This window comes from Citrus clementina, unplaced genomic scaffold, assembly GCF_000493195.1.
Source record: "Citrus clementina cultivar Clemenules unplaced genomic scaffold, Citrus_clementina_v1.0 scaffold_4, whole genome shotgun sequence".
NCBI lineage: Eukaryota > Viridiplantae > Streptophyta > Magnoliopsida > Sapindales > Rutaceae > Citrus > Citrus x clementina.
The window spans coordinates 2,787,123-2,800,191 of NW_006262274.1; the positions used below are offsets into that span (position 1 = coordinate 2,787,123).

Sequence of the window (13,069 nt, forward strand, 5' to 3'; positions counted from 1 at the left end):
TTTAAAAAAATATTATAAGACGACTAGTCGTTTAGATATTTGTTGCATTCGCCACTAATCTAGCAAATTCTCCTATATCTATGGCATGGTTCCACTATCCGAATAAACCGAATTTACTTGGAAATAATTTAAGAAAAGAAAAAAATCAATCGTTGTTAATGCACATGAAATATTCGCTCATTAATGACTTTTCATCCAACTATTAGATGGTTCTCAAATACATGTTATTAACATTAATAGAATCATAAGATTTTAGACAAATAACTGATAAAACTGGTATTATTTCTTACTTCATTAAAAAGAGACATTCAAATGTGAGTCTTTTTTGGATCCACTGAATTGTTTGGAAGTACTTTTCCCCAGATGGATATTGAAACGTTAAAATAACATTCAACTTACAATTTTTTTCCTTAATTTTTAATGTTTCAAATCCTACACGTTATTAAAAATTTTATATCCTATATGTTATTACAAATTTCAGTGTGTATGATTTTGACCCTAATTCATTCGATTTGCTCTTTCACACAACGTCTACCAAATATTCTAATTCGTTTTGAGTTCAACTACAGAAATGATCTGTTTAGAAGTTCATATGAACTAATTATCTTCTAATAGTATACTCTTTTAGTTCATTAACGGCATCATGATTAACAAGGACAAAATGCATTTTGGTCTGCGCTTCTGCATGGGTGAAACAAATCCAGCATCAGCATTGTCGAAGCTCACAGCCTCACAAGGATAACCATGGCCCAGATGGTTCCACGAATTTGCCATCCCTGTGAATTGCTTCTCAATATATCAGAAACTTACAAGCCATTTTAAGAAAATGCGCAGGCTCCTCAGCAAAAGGTGGAAACTGGAAAGCAAGGATCAAGGGAATTGGGGGACAATAATCAGACTCTAGAAATGTATTCATCCTTAAGCTGGAACAAATGATGCATAAACTGAGTATCTCTTTATTTCAACACGATTACAGGACCTTCATAGGCTAACTTAAACCTAAAACATCCCTTGAGTTCAGGAAAAAAACAGAAAGTGAATGTTAAAACAAAGAAAGAAGCCTTCTGCTGCCAATTCGAAGATCATTTAACAGCATGTCCACCAAGCATATGCAAATTCACCTGTTAAAATACATAGAAATTAGAAGAAAGTTGAATCAAGAAACAATGACAGAGCATCAAGTGCAAGGAGAATTAATCAATCATGAATTTCTTCTTTACACACTATAATATTTAATCCTTAAAATGATTCACCAAGTGAAAATTTTTTACTCTACTTAGCTACTAGGGTAACCAACTGTTTTCATTTCACCACAAAATGAGAATGCATTAGCTGCCAATTACATTCCATGGAATTCTCAGGGACCTTCAGGATGAGCTAGCACGAATCTGATGAGTGACTACTTTCTACTAATGAAAGAATTATAAGTGACTTTGGGCAACACTTACAATTATCCAGCTAGAAGCATGGATAATGCTCTATGATAAGGAGGGGGAAAAAATATATATGAAAGGGGAGAGGGGAAGAGAGACAAGTTTCAACCAAAAGAACTACTGACATGTTAACCACGGATGTAACATCCAAAAGCAATAGTTACGCGATTTGCAAGGCAAAATGGCAAAAGCAAAACAAATTACCAACCACACCACAACCAAATTTTCCCTTCAAACCAATAATCCCTCTATGTCAGAAAGCATTTTCCTTCAATGTTAGCGAAAGCATATGTATTCCAGTGCACCAAAACTCAATATCCTAGAAGATTTTAAAATCAAATCTGTTGTTATAAACAAGATCCCTTGAGAGGGATTGCAGATCTGCAGCAATGAGCCAAAGACGAAAAACAATTACTCTGCAAATTATAATCCCACGCAAGTAAATGAATCTTCTCCCTCATATGCCAACCAAAAAATTGCAAATGATCCAAAACTTTTACCATTGAACCAAAGCAAAATCCCCAAAATGAAAACAGAGTCACAAAGTAATCCATGTGAGTAGGAAATTACAACTTCAGTAAAATTAAGTAGAACAAGAGTATTGAGTCCCTAAATGTTCTGCCAAAAAAACAACTTCAAGTTCCATCCATTCCAATTCTACAGCCAAATTACATGCTTCCAAATCTAACCTAAATATTATCTCCAGCGAAATTCCATTACACTAACCAGTCTTACTCACTTATTTCATCAGCTATAGCATCATCATAATCTATAGATTCGACAATAATAATAAACAACGTTAATAAAATCTAGGGCTAGATGATTACTTCTTGTGCCTCTGTACGAATGGAGAATTCTTTGCGTCCTCCTCTGCACATAATTTTAAAAATAAAAATTCAAATCAAATAAAAATAAATCGGGATTAATTTCACAAATTTCCGTAATTTGCGCATAGAGACGCATATACTTTGCTCTTATATGTGAGAGAAGATATGAGGGGTTACCAGTTAAACCAAGAGAGAACTTAGTGATGATGGTGCCGGTGATGGCGAATCCCACCAGGAATGGCCAGTTCCGATTCCATTCTCTCCTGAAGAAGATCGGCCACGGGTCGAATTTTCTCATTTTTGCGTCCGATTAAATTTGTGATTTCGAGCAACTCAAAACGAAACTTTGCAGACTTTAATTGATTTTGTTTACCAGCACTCAGCCTCTGACTCTTAACCACACGCAGCTGCTGCAATTAGTGGGCCGGGCCGGACAGGAATCACCACGCACAACAATTGGGCCAGATGGGGCCGTCGGGCTTTGGTCGAAGACGGGGCAGCCTTCATTACATTGCTTTTGTTGAGTGCTGGACTCCTCCTAATGTTTGTTCAAAGAGTGGAGCTTTTTGAAAATCCTACTAAATACCCCAGCTTAATTCTATTCCCTGAAATACTCCAGCTTAATTTATAAAATACTAACCATAAATTAAAATCAATCATATTGTAATTAAATTTCACCCTAAAAAATATATAAATATATGTAAATCCTAAAATCTTAAATTATTTTTTTCTTATTACATGATTTATACCTCCAAATTTATAAATTCTTAAAAATTTCTCAAAAAATATTTCCAATTAAAATTTAAAATATAAATATAAATTATGAAATAGGGTGGGTATAACAAATTGTGTTAAAAGAATAATTTATTTAAATGTTTTATTAAATTTTTATTCAAAACAAAAAAAAGAGTCTTTTATCTTTGGTTATTTAGGTAATTTCAATTAGAAAATGTTTTGCAAGAAATTTAGACGGTGTCAAAAGGGCTACTCCTGTTCAAAATTTTAAATAGGCAGTTATTTCTAGACAACTTTTATCTATTTTGATGTAGATAGTATAATGTTAACCAATGTTAATGTTAATGTCCTTTCATGTTAATGTTCTTCTTTTCCATCCAAAAAGACCAAATTTAATATGAAAAAAAAATTAAATATCTAATTTTAAATTATTAGCAGTTTAGCTATTCATTTTTTAAATGATGGAGTTTAGATATCTATTCAAACAAGACTCAAGGGATCAACTGTTCTTTTCTTCCTATTTAATTTAAATTAATTTCGGTCTAAATCATGGTGCGAACATAATTTTGGTCTAAATCTTAATCTAAATCTTGTTTATTTATTATTTTCTCAAGTTTAAATCGATGGATTCCATCTTTAAACCTCAACATATATCCAAACTTGGGTTCGTACTTGGATCAGTTTAAACAAAAATTTATAAAAAAAAAAAAGAAAAGAAAAAGTTACAAATGTATCCATTTTGCTTGATTTAGACCTCTAACTACAAGATCACTATGATCTCCTTTCTGATTGGATATCGAGAAATAAGTAATTGCCCTATCAAAAGAAAAAGAAAAGGAAATAAGTAATTACGTTTTCATGCTTGAGCATTCAAATAGGTAGCTTTAGCTCGAACCCTTGCACTCATTATTCTAAGTGTAAGGACTCTCCCACTGGACCAAAGTCCCATTGGTTGTTGCTTGCTTGCCATGTTTGACTTGTCATTGGTGAGACCTTGCACTTTGAGCTTAAACTAAAGGCCGCCAACCAAATAGCATAGTGGACTACATACACGTAATACACTAAAAAAAAGAAGCACAAAATGAAGACAATAGAGTAAGAAATTAGAACATTGGAATAATTAGATAATCATTGTGCCAAGTTGCATTTCTTTAATTAAAATGAAACATCATTATCAAGTAAATTGACATGACAAGTTGCACTTAATGTATGCTAGGAGACTCGCAATCAGAGTAATTACTTTTGTCTAGGTCTTTTCTTTTTCTTTTTTAATTTTAAGACTAAAAAATTGGTGAACGCGACAGATAATATGTCAATTTGAAACCAAATTTGAGTGGTACTCAAGCGCTACCCACGTCAAATTTCAGTATCCTTGTATCCACCACTTCGGTCACTTGCAGGGCCAGCTCTATATTTCAGGCTTGCTGCCAATGGATGAGTTGTTATTTCGTTGTTTCTGTCGGTGCTTCTATATGGGCTTTGTTTTGAAAATTCTCCTCTCCTTGCTGACCATTCATATTTTTGCCATCTGATGTGTCAATACTCATAGGATTTTGGATATGTTTGGTGACAGAGCTTGTTCTCGTTTTGAGTGCTGCTTATTGTCTAGAAGGGTGAGTGAACTGCGAGAGAATGCAGTTTCTCTCCCCAGTAGCTCGCACCCTTCTAGACAAAAATAAATAAATAAATAAAAGCCCTGCTATAAAAAGAAAAAGAAAATAAAAAAGTGACGAGCTGCTGCAGATCTCCTATAGACAATAAGCACTCCTCTCCCTCTCTCCCTCTCCAGATCGGACTATTGGAGTTGAGAGAAAGATTCTGAAAAATTTTCTGAAATTAGATACTTGTGATGAGCAACAAGTATATGAATGGCGACTGGAAGGCGAGTAAGTTATGCATGTGAAGCGCGTGTGAAAAGTTAACTTAACTTTTTCCCCCAATGTTAGGAAAAAGCGCGGCTGCACATCTGAAAGAGTGCTGCTTTCCTCGTGATGTCTTTTTTTTTTTTCGGAAATTATTTTACTACCAAAATTAATTATAATTTACTAAAAAAATATATTTTACTGCTAAATATTTGTGTCATTATTAATTTATTATTATTCTGTTAAAAAATAAATATTTAATAAAAATTGAGTTAAAAATTGATTTCATCTCTAAGAGTTTTAAAAGATAATTTTACCCGTTGTAATTTAAGTATTATATGTTAGAATAACTTTAGTAATAAAATGATAATTTTTCTAAAAATTTTTTAGTAAAATGATAGTTTATCTATCAAATTAATAAATAATTTTTCTCTTACAACTGAGAATGTCTTTGATATCATTGTGACATCAGTAAGACATTAGGAAAGTTTTAACGTTCTTAACGAAATAATAGTGAATTGACAACGGTACAAATGTTTGATAGTAAGATACATTTTTTGACAAATCATGGTACTGACATGATATGTCAAAATAAATTTAATATTAAAATGATAATATTTTTTTTTTAATATTTTAGCAAATGCTAGGCATGATGACATGAGGGTAGAGACCCAAAACGGCAGCACACTCGCCCCCCAAGCACACGACACGTGTGGTTTTAGTACTTAGCTTATAAAATAAATAACAAGTATGTACAACTTTTATCAGTACTTAGCTTATAAAATAAATAACAAGTATGTACAACTTTTATAATGATAGAAATATAAAATACTGATGTTTCAGATATTCTCCATCTAGCAAAATAAATAACTTATTATTTATAGTTACGCTTTAGAAAATAAAAAAAATAAATTTATCATTTACATATATACATTAGATCTGTTCGAATTTCAATATTATACAAATCCATTCATGCTCAGTACAAAAATACAATGATTACACGAGTGCTGTTGCCGAGGCTTATCATGGCAGCAGATTACGGTAAACAATCTTGCTCGCAACCAGTACGTGTCCCCACTTCATATCTTGTGACGTGGACTTGACGAAGCCAGTGGCCCAAGCTAAACGACCGAACATAAAAAAAGAAAAAAAGAAAAAAAAAAAAAGGCGCATTTCCCCTCGCCTCTCTTACAACCGAAGAAGATATGTCTGATCTCATTGCTGTACGACACTACAACCGCCACCACCCAGCTCTTTGAAGCCAATCTCCAGACTCCGGTTGCAGCAGCATTAAAATCCAAACTGCCCTCTCGTTCGACGACATATTTATATTATTAGCCGATACATCTTGACTTGATAGCCGCTGCTCTATTGGCTAAAGAGGATAATGGGCATCCCCTGCGACGACATCGTATTGGTCCAGCTAGGCAGTACCCCGACCGAGCCCAGCGTCGTCACCGTCAATTGCCCGGACAAGAATGGCCTCGGCTGCGATCTCTGCCGCATAATTCTCGAGTTTGGTCTTTTTATTGTACGAGGGGGTACGTATAAAATACAAACATACGAATGTAAAAGAACGTTTGTTTGATAACATTTTGATTTTTTGAGGATGTCTACAGTAGCTTGTAATTTTACAAAGTTAAAAGGACTTTGTAACTTGTTCTGTAGAAAGTGCTTTTTTTTTTTCTTTTTTTTTTTGGGCCACAGATACACTATAGTTGATGGACATTTAGACAAGGTGATTCTAGTGGCATCCTAAATTTTTGTATTCAAATTATAATTGTGATTGAATATATTTTATTTATTTAATGTAGATTTCTCTACGGATGGAAGATGGTGTTACATAGTGTTGTGGGTAGTGCCAGATGCAAGTTCAGATAAAGTTGATTGGGAAAGCTTGAAGAATCGGCTTTTATCAGTGTGCCCGTCTATTTTGGTCTCGTATTACTTTAACCAGCCATCGAGTAACTCTTCAAAGCCTTCACTGTATTTATTGAAGTACTGTTGCGTTGACCGAAAAGGGCTTCTTCATGGTAACTTGATGGTATCATTGTGTCAGGTTCTTTAATATGCTTATTCATTTATTCATTTATTTGGGATGAAACTGGGCATTTGGACTGATTCATTTCTTTTTTGAATTCTTACTAGACGCTACTAAAGTTCTCACGGAACTTGAATTTACAATTCAAAGAGTTAAAGTGATGACAACCCCAGATGGCAGAGTTTTGGACTTGTTCTTTATAACCGATGGATTGTAAGTTCTTGTCATTTTATCCGAATTATACCTTATATTATATCTATATCTGTATGTGTGTGTATATATATATATACACATCTCTGTATGTTTGTATGTATGTCTGTGTGTGTGTGTGCGCATGTGCGTGTGTGTATTTAATGTTGGCTTCAATTCAATGGCATCTCTTCAGTACAGTGTCTTAAAAGTAATTAGGGAGTAACTGATGCTCAAAAGAATGATAAGTGCTGGTTTAGAGACGGTCTGTTTTCATTGTTGAACGTCTGGCTGCAGAAGTTTTTTGTTCATTTGCCTGGTAACTGGATACGCTTGAAGAAGATTTTGCTTTGTAAAGCCTGATTCTGAAGGAGTATTCTTTACCACTTTCCTCATTATTTTGATATTATCACCTAAATTGAGGTTCAGGGGTATCATTTCGGCTGACAGAGTAAATAGTGGATTCAAAACGTATGCTTCATGTTGAACGCCATTAAGCAGTATTTTAGTTACTATCTTCTGCTATCATTTTTCAGGGAGCTTTTACACACGAAACAGAGACGTGAGGAGACGTGTGAACATATGATTGCTGTTTTAGGAGAGTATTCCATAAGTTGTGAAATTCAGTTGGCTGGGCCTGAATATGAAAGTCTGCAAGCGTTCACTTCCCTCCCTCCAGCAGTGGCAGAAGAGTTATTTGGCTCTGAGCTGCTAGATAAAGAGGATTTCTCTAGAGTACTCAGCACAGAGGTCACACAGAACAAGGCCAGTATTACAGTGGATAATCTATTAAGTCCAGCTCATACCTTGCTTCAAATAAAGTGTGCTGATCAAAAGGGCCTCTTTTATGACATTCTGAGGACTTCAAAGGACTTAAATATTCAGGTACTTGGTTTTGAGCTTCTGTTATTTACAATTCTTGTTCTTACTGTACCTGGTCTGATGGCCATGCTTTTCTTTTGAATTGCTTGCATATAAAGGGATTCAAAACTAAATGTCTCTTCTTCTGATTTCAACTGAACTTTTTGCATTTATATGTTCTTTTGGTCTAGGGGAACAATAGATATAGATTTCTGTTTCTCCTCTAATAATTATTTATGAGAAAATCTTAAAGAGAGTACCAATTTCACGGGAAAGTTGTGTTTTCTTTTTTCTTTGGATGTGCATCTGTATGCATATGTTAATAGGTATAAGACCAATCCGTTTTTGCAACTACTAGTTTACCAATACATGGCTGTTGTTCTTTTGCAATTAGATTGCTTATGGTAGAATCTCTTCAAGCGTGAAAGGCTACCGGAACATGGATCTATTCATTCGGCAAACAGATGGGAAGAAGGTCGTGGATCCTAAGCAACAGACTGCTCTATGCTTTCATCTAAAAGAGGAGATGCTTCACCCCTTGCGTGTTATGGTTACCAACCGAGGCCCAGATACTGAGCTCTTGGTCGCTAATCCTGTTGAATTATGCGGAAAAGGAAGACCCCGTGTATTCTATGATGTTACTTTGGCTCTAAAAGCGTTGGGAATATGCATTTTCTCGGTAAGAATTGATGATCTCATTTATGTTTTGGCATATGCTGTGCTTTTACCCAACTTTTTCTGTGACTCAGCAGTTTTATCCTTGGTTTATAGGCTGAAATTGGAAGGCATTCCACTTCCCACCGACAGTGGGAAGTTTACAGGTTCCTTCTGGATGAAAGTCTAGAGTTCCCATTGGCAAGCAGCCAAGCCAGGAATCGGATAGTGGAAAAAGTGAAAAAGACATTGATGGGCTGGTGAGCTGATTTATATACTGTATGTTAACTTGCAGCTGACATAGCTGACATGCCTCTCAATTCTCGTCTGACTTGCCGGCACCTCTCATCACTCTTGCTGACTTGCCGTTAATAGCTCAACTCTACCTACAAAGGATGTTTCAGATTGGTGGTGTGCAGGGAACAAGTCTCTTACCATTCACTCGATGTATGTCATCATCACTTATACATCATTTGTAACGTCAATTAAAACACAGTGGTTCCATTATTTTTCATCTTTCCGCATACTTGGTAATAATTGTCCCAGATGCAGTCTTTCTTCCATTACTTTCTTAGAAATTGACAAATGCCAAGTGAAAATTGTTAAAAGAAATTTAAGAATTTAAAATATGTTTACATTGTGTTATAATCGTAAGCATGTTTTACAAATGATCTTAAAAATAATAGGCACAGTTCGATCGCTAAAATTGAACACGTTACCCATCATTCTCCCAATTATTTGTTTTTAAGGAGTCGGGGACATCTTGCCCGCCAATGGTACAATAATCCAGTCTGTCATTTGGGTGCTAAAGAACTAAAGATGGGCCATCTCGCTTGCGATTGCACGAAACCTAGACTACCAGCTCATTATGCGAGGCTCTGCAACAATTGCTTACTGCTGACTGCACCAACGAGAAGGCTTGAAATCACTGCCGTAAACCTGGTAACCTTGCTCGTGAGTGCCTAAACAAGCCTGTCTGAACACTACTTGCCGCAATTGTCGCCAGCCAGGTCATTTTAGCAGTGACTGTGTATGCATTGTCATAGATATTACCGCATGCAAGTTGGATCCTAGGATTAATTAATTTGGAATATGTGATGAGAAAGAATTATTATTGTTATTGACAATCTAGGTGACTTTTTTTTTTTTAATATAAAATTTGAATAGACTTAAATTACTTTGAATTTTGAATAGAAATCAATGTTTGAATGTAAGTGATATATTTTTTCTTTTTGTTTGAATTACTAAAAATAAATGTTAACTTAAAAAACCGAAAACTAATATTTTCATATTTTTGTCCTTATAAATTATAAATGTTAAATAAATAACAAATATATCAAAGAACATAAATAAAATGATATATTATTATAATATAAATCATTTTCAATTGAATATATCCTTTTAATATTCTAAATTAGTATCTATTAATTAATTTCATTATAATTTATGATGTTTTTATATGCAAAATATTCATAAAAAATTAGAACGATAAACAATGCTAATTTGAAGAAAATAGAAAAAAAAATAATAATAGACTGCCACTATATTATCACAAATTATAAAGATAGGTAATAATGCTAGTTATTAAATTTTATTTAGTTAAGAATAAAAATTAATTAATCAGATATGATTATTTTGGAGAATATTTTTTAGTTATATCATTCATACTTTTTAAATTAAACAAAAAGTTAAAAAAAATTAGCATAATGATTTAAAAAACAAAAAATTTGCATTAAATTGAAAAAAAAAGGGATTTAGGGCCTGTTTGGGATTGCTTTTGAGAGGTTTTTAAGTGATTTTGAAAATTAAAAAACCAATTTTAGTGTTTGGTAAAAAAAAATCAAAATTATTTTTGTCAAAATCAACCCCTCTTACAACTTATTTTGAAAAGCAATAAATGAGTAGTTTTTAGATTCTGATTTTGAGAATCGATTTTATCCTTTAATACAATTTTATAATTATTCTTAAAATTATTATCTAAACCCAAAATTATCCTTATTTGAATCGGAAACAAAATCAATATTTTAATAAATTTTTATTATAATTCATCAATATAAATGTATTAATATCAATTTATTAGTCGAATTATTATTAAATTTGTTTCACTATATTATAAATTTAATTCTCAATTGTTTTAAGATAAAAAATAAAAAATAAAATCAATAAATTATAAATTTTATTTTTAGTAAATATTATTATAATACGCAATTAAAAATATTATATATACATGTTTTTATATGTATAAGTAAATTTTATCTTACATTATGTATATTTTAGTCATTTATTTTCTCTCAACAGTTTAAAAGTGAAATATATCAAATGTCTATGACTACTTTCAAAACTCACAGTACTTCTAAAAATAAAATTTACCAAATACTTAACTAATTCTCTTAACAGCTGATTATTTCTTCAACACAGCTAATATAAATTATTTTAAAAGTTATTACATTCCTAAAATAGTACTTAAGTGATTGAAATTAAATCAATTAAGAAAAAAGCAACAGCCGTTTGTTAATTTTATATTATTACCAATAGGAAAGCAAAATCACAGTTCAGAGCTAAACATATCTTAATTATTATTTTTTAACCTTCAGCTAGAGTTTTGATCCAGTGTTTTTCGGCTGATCTACAGTCTCGTCATAATCCAAATGATCCAACACCTCTCTTAAAACCACCACCCGATTCTGAGCGTACACGTGTCCATCCCACTTCCTGTTCACCAATTCCTCCCCCAATTTAACTGCAGCCTTCACTGTTTCCTCGGCGCTGTCGTACGCCGCGTCGATAATTCCCCTCTCCACCGCCTCCTTAGCCGTGAGCTTTGCAGCTTTCAACACCATCTCGCGCCGAGCCGTCGGGTTACCAACCTTGCACTCAATCAAAGCCATAAACCATGCGGAAACCGTGAGCCGGATATCAAGCTCACTCATGTACAAAAATCCTCTGTCGTTTCTCATTAAAACGTAGTCGTGGCTCAAAGCCAAAATCAAACCCGCTGCCGAGGCGTGGCCGGTGACAGCTGCTATTGTTGGCATGGGAAGTAAAATCAAATCCGAGATGAGAGACCGGAGTTTTCGCGACATGAGCTGGAAATTTGATTGGATGGATTTGGCCCACTCGATATCGTACCCGTTGGAGAAGAATTTGCCCTCGGCGGTGGTGATTAGAGCTGTCGATGAAGTGATCGGTTCGGACTTAATCCGGTCCAGAGTCGACTGGATTGCGTCGATTAATGTCGGGTTCAGCCGGTGCTCGCCAGGACCCGTTATTGTTAGAATGTAGAGGCTGCCCTGCTTCTCTAACGTACACATCTTTTTGCGCAGTCTCTCAGTTCGATAGAAATGCTGTATGAGAAAGCTCGATCACAGACCAAATAAATCGATTTTCGACATCTTTGACTTAAAAAAAAAAACGAGGTGCAATGCGACAGGGCTTCGAAATGGCAAAATTCGGATCATGTCTGTATTAATATTTTAAGATCTGCATCCGCGTCCAGAAAAAGAATATGTGGATTGGATACAGGTAATACTCGTACAGATTGGTGGCAGATCTTTTTGATATTCTGATTCACATAATGTTAAATTTAAAATTTAACAAAATTTTCTAATAAAATCAAATAAAATACAACCATAATTCAATTATCAACACTTTAATACTAGAATAACATCCAACAACACTATAAATTGACAAATAAAATAACACAACATAAATAAAAAATCAAGAATAACACAAATTCAAAGTCTAACACATCCACAAATCTACAAATAAAATTATGGAAGCACCACAAGTCCGCATACAATGATGCATATCGTGATATATATTTTTAATTTAAATTAACTCATATATTTTTTAATTTAAGTTGCAGCTACTATGGGTCACTCATTTATTAGACAATTAATTTTATAATTTATAAAATTATTACTTTTTTATCATCTAATAGATTAATTACTCAATCTTGATAGTAATTATAAAAACAATTTCAATTATAACTACAATTATTAATTACATTTAAAATTATAAAATATAATAAACTTTTGTCATATAAATATACATAGAATAATATTATAAAAATGAAATCCATAAACTTCATCATTTTTGTATTGTTGTATGTGAAATTATGTAAGAAGAAAACCTTGTAGAAGACACATACTTCTCGGCGGCATCTTCATATTTCAGTAACAACATTTGAAATGAAGGGCAAACAAGTCTTTTGCTTAAATAACTGACAATTCCATCAAAGTTAATGGCAAACTTTACTAATTAGAGTGTGCGGTGATACTTGTTAAAACATTAGGGTTGACACCAAAGTTTGTTAAAACATATGGGGACTTACAAAAAATAACCCTGAAATAATCTTTTATAAATCATGCATGCTCTTGGAGGAAGCTGCATGCTCTTAAACACAAAGTAATGAAGGGGTTATTTTTTAAATGAAATTTGGGGGTTTTACAATTTTAATTTCTTAAT

General features: G+C 33.4%; 3 protein-coding genes across 5 annotated transcripts; 1 reads left to right on the forward strand and 2 right to left on the reverse strand.

Moving 5' to 3' along the window:
- Positions 1-879: 879 nt before the first annotated feature.
- On the reverse strand, positions 880-2,614 carry LOC18044487. Of its 2 annotated transcripts, XR_002905896.1 has the most exons (3): positions 2,438-2,614; positions 2,261-2,303; positions 880-1,121 (listed from the first exon to the last, which is right to left on the reverse strand). XR_002905896.1 is itself a non-coding variant. In XM_024185289.1 (2 exons), exons 1-2 carry the CDS (start codon positions 2,556-2,558, stop codon positions 2,257-2,259), a joined length of 168 nt encoding a protein of 55 aa, XP_024041057.1. In that variant the 5' UTR covers positions 2,559-2,614. The 2 variants fall into 2 exon arrangements, 1 of the variants encoding a protein (XP_024041057.1); XM_024185289.1 differs by lacking the exon at positions 880-1,121 and having other exon boundaries at positions 2,257-2,303.
- Positions 2,615-6,000: 3,386 nt separating this feature from the next.
- Positions 6,001-9,729, forward strand: LOC18045284 (ACT domain-containing protein ACR9). Of its 2 annotated transcripts, XR_002906001.1 has the most exons (7): positions 6,001-6,398; positions 6,672-6,890; positions 7,006-7,111; positions 7,624-7,972; positions 8,343-8,627; positions 8,720-9,049; positions 9,352-9,729. XR_002906001.1 is itself a non-coding variant. In XM_006435969.2 (6 exons), exons 1-6 carry the CDS (start codon positions 6,245-6,247, stop codon positions 8,864-8,866), a joined length of 1,260 nt encoding a protein of 419 aa, XP_006436032.1. In that variant the 5' UTR covers positions 6,001-6,244; the 3' UTR covers positions 8,867-9,345. The 2 variants fall into 2 exon arrangements, 1 of the variants encoding a protein (XP_006436032.1); XM_006435969.2 differs by lacking the exon at positions 9,352-9,729 and having other exon boundaries at positions 8,720-9,345.
- Positions 9,730-11,109: 1,380 nt separating this feature from the next.
- LOC18045285 (enoyl-CoA delta isomerase 1, peroxisomal) lies at positions 11,110-12,130 on the reverse strand. Its single transcript, XM_006435970.2, has one exon. The coding sequence runs from the start codon at positions 11,911-11,913 to the stop codon at positions 11,197-11,199; it is 717 nt and encodes a 238-aa protein (XP_006436033.1). The 5' UTR covers positions 11,914-12,130; the 3' UTR covers positions 11,110-11,196.
- Positions 12,131-13,069: the final 939 nt, after the last annotated feature.

Bases quoted from the DNA above. Each gene is read 5' to 3' on its own strand.
- LOC18044487 (XM_024185289.1), bottom strand. From the start codon at position 2,558: ATGAGAAAATTCGACCCGTGGCCGATCTTCTTCAGGAGAGAATGGAAT. The intron at 2,304-2,437 runs GTAACCCCTCAT...AATTATGTGCAG, and splicing joins GTTCTCTCTTGGTTTAACTG to AGGAGGACGCAAAGAATTCT.
- LOC18045284 (XM_006435969.2), top strand. From the start codon at position 6,245: ATGGGCATCCCCTGCGACGACATCGTATTGGTCCAGCTAGGCAGTACC. The intron at 7,973-8,342 runs GTACTTGGTTTT...TTTTGCAATTAG, and splicing joins CAAAGGACTTAAATATTCAG to ATTGCTTATGGTAGAATCTC. The intron at 8,628-8,719 runs GTAAGAATTGAT...CTTGGTTTATAG, and splicing joins TGGGAATATGCATTTTCTCG to GCTGAAATTGGAAGGCATTC.
- LOC18045285 (XM_006435970.2), bottom strand. From the start codon at position 11,913: ATGTGTACGTTAGAGAAGCAGGGCAGCCTCTACATTCTAACAATAACG.